Genomic DNA, 2,687 nt, shown 5'->3' with positions numbered 1-2,687 from the left:
TGCCTTTAAAGATTTGAGAATGTTAATAGTACAGTATATCATTTTAATTATTATTGGATTAATGTTGTGTCTCAAAGAACATCTAATCCAAATCACAAAAAATGGCCTGAAGTGACCCAAGGGTTGTGCTTTATTAGAAAAGTAATAGGTCCATTGCTTAAATATAAAAAGAGGTTCTTTCTTCAAATGTCACTCTGCACTGGGCTTCTGTGTGTATGTATCTGGAAATGAAATCCTCTTACTTCCCTTTTGTCCACAGAAACTTTCTGTAACTCATGCAATAAATGGCTGAGACAGTAGGTGTAACACCAAGAGATGAAGAGGAGATCCAAAATAACAATGGAGACCCATTTCTGAATCGTGATGCTTTAACAACATCCTCTGGTTGCTCTGCCAGCTCTTTGTCAGCCAGCCTTAATGAAGACAAGGGAAGCTCAGCAGTGCCTGAAAGATTGTCCATCCTCTCCAGCAAGGCCATGGCCCAGGCAAAAGCCCTTGCTGGCCCAAAGATGGTTAGTGGTGGTCAGGCACAGAGGACAACCTCTGGGTTGGCTGAGCATCAAACAACAGCTGTAAATGCATCACTAGGTGGCTTGTCGTACCTCCCAGCAGTCTGTGACCTGCAGCCTGTTGCCGTTGCCTCCTCGTGCTCCAAAAGCCCCTGCTGTGATGACAACTTGAGTTTGGATGCACCAGGGGTCCCATGGGTGCCCAGAGGGGCCATTGAGCCCCCACAGGTCACTGCCCTGCCTGGGACTGACCCCGGGGGCTACCACAGGTGCACGGGTCCCCATGTGACACAGGCAGGGAGCAATGCTGAGGGCAATACAGCCCCTCGTAGTCTGAGCCAAATGATTTGGATGAAGACTGCAAAGGTAATGGAGACCTTAGAAAATAGGAAAAAGGAGGAAAAGGAGAAGTACCGTCTCCAGCTAGCCATGTACCGACGGCTTCTGCTGCTGCGTTCCATCAGAAGCTTGCACAAGCAGCTGGAGCAGCAGCAGGCCAGATTGCAGGAGTGCTATGGCACAGTAATAAATACCAAGAAAGAAGTGTTGAAACACATTCGCTCAACCTCGACCTCACCTTCGCCATAATCGTGTTGCTGCATGCAGAAATGAGCTTTGTAATGCCACCGGAGCCATCAGTGAACTGCTTGCATGCCATAGGGGTGGTGTCCTCATAACCAAGAGTACGTGCCCACATGTGCTGGGAGCAGAGAGGGAACAGCAGCAGAGGCAGAGCAAGAAGAATTGGGAAGGTAAAGTGTTGGCTACTGAATTTATCTGAAGGAAACCAGAGCAAGATTGTACCTGTGAAAGAGCTGCCTCTTGGTGCGCATTCAAAGCCTCAAGCTGAAATAGGGTGTTTGGATTATGGGTTTGTTAAAAAAAAAAAAAAAAAAAAAAGAAACTGGGAACCTAGTCTGAGACCTGATCTGTAAAGGTGGTCAGATGCAAGAGTTGCTGCCTGCTGAATATGTGATATGGCACATCTGCCTTCTGCTTTCAGAGCTAACAAAACTTGAGCAAAATTAGAGTTTGTCCCCCAAGAATACCTGAATCTAGAAAACCAGGATATTTGAAACACTTGAGCTCAGGCTTTATTATGTCTAACTAGCTGCCTGTTTCACGAAACTGCTGAGGCTATTGTACATTTGTGACCTCTGCCTTCCTGTAAAATGTATTCAGATTGACCAGAAATTATTGTGGGAAGGTAGGAGAGTTAAACCCGTGCACAGGGAGACAGTGCAACTGCCTAAGCCTTATTTCCTTAGGAAAGCAAGCTAAAAAGAAAGGCCTTATAATCTAGTATTACATTGGAAAGCAAGACTGGCAGTGCCAGGGGAATGTTTGAGGTCTGCACAATTATTAATCTGCTGCTAACTCCCAGAAGCACTAGTGTCTGCAAATCAAGCATATTTTGTGCCTTACTGCTGTCATTTAATGGAAGTTGGTGACAATTAGCACTTTTTATCCAGGTGTATTAGACACACGGAAAACCCTAGAGCACTGTGTCTCCAATTGCAAGGTTAGGATGCCTGCAGGGAATTTGATGTCAGTATGCAACAAACACACAAAGAAAATGAAAGCAAAAAGATACAACTTTTTTGTATGCCTTTAAAAGGCAATGTGAGTCCCTATTATTGAACAGGAAATTGAATAGTTGAATGTGCTGTTTTAGGATCTGAAGCAAAAAATAATTGACAAAGAAAAGATTCTGAAAAGCTTCCTTTTCCAGGATTTAGAGGGATATGTAAAAATCTCATTTTCTTCATATATTTATTTCCGATAGTGCCACCTTTCCTTTTCCCCTGTTGTTTTTTGTTGTAAATGTTTAGGTACATGAACAATCAAACTGGTTTTTGGTGTGTTTTTCTTTACGAAAAACCAAGCCTGTTATTACAAGTCATATGTTTCTGAGAAAAATGTGTTCTAGAAAGGAAACCTTTTATCCTCAGCTTTTTTTGTGCATGTACAGAGGGTGTGTGTTTGTGTATGTATGCACACACACATCCCTTTATACAAGAGGTTATGAAAGGCTGGTGCTTCTTTTTCTGTAGCAGAAGCCAGGAAAAACATCTCAAAATAATCTCTGCTGTCTGCAAGGAGTTTGGTTGATTAGATTCACATGCACACATCTGTGAGCAAGGTATTGAAGTAATTCAACAATTGAAGTGCAGCACA

General features: G+C 43.2%; 1 protein-coding gene across 1 annotated transcript; it reads left to right on the top strand.

The window, feature by feature from the left end:
* Positions 1 to 284: 284 nt before the first annotated feature.
* LOC309436050 (UPF0500 protein C1orf216-like) lies at positions 285 to 1,097 on the top strand (the record flags this gene model as incomplete). Its single annotated transcript, XM_082044907.1, has 1 exon — positions 285 to 1,097. The coding sequence occupies one exon, from the start codon at positions 285 to 287 to the stop codon at positions 1,095 to 1,097; it is 813 nt and encodes a 270-aa protein (XP_081901033.1).
* Positions 1,098 to 2,687: the final 1,590 nt, after the last annotated feature.

Source organism: Streptopelia decaocto (genome assembly GCF_964273445.1).
Source record: "Streptopelia decaocto genome assembly, chromosome: 2".
Lineage (NCBI taxonomy): Eukaryota > Metazoa > Chordata > Aves > Columbiformes > Columbidae > Streptopelia > Streptopelia decaocto.
This window is presented reverse-complemented; position numbering and strand designations above follow the sequence as displayed.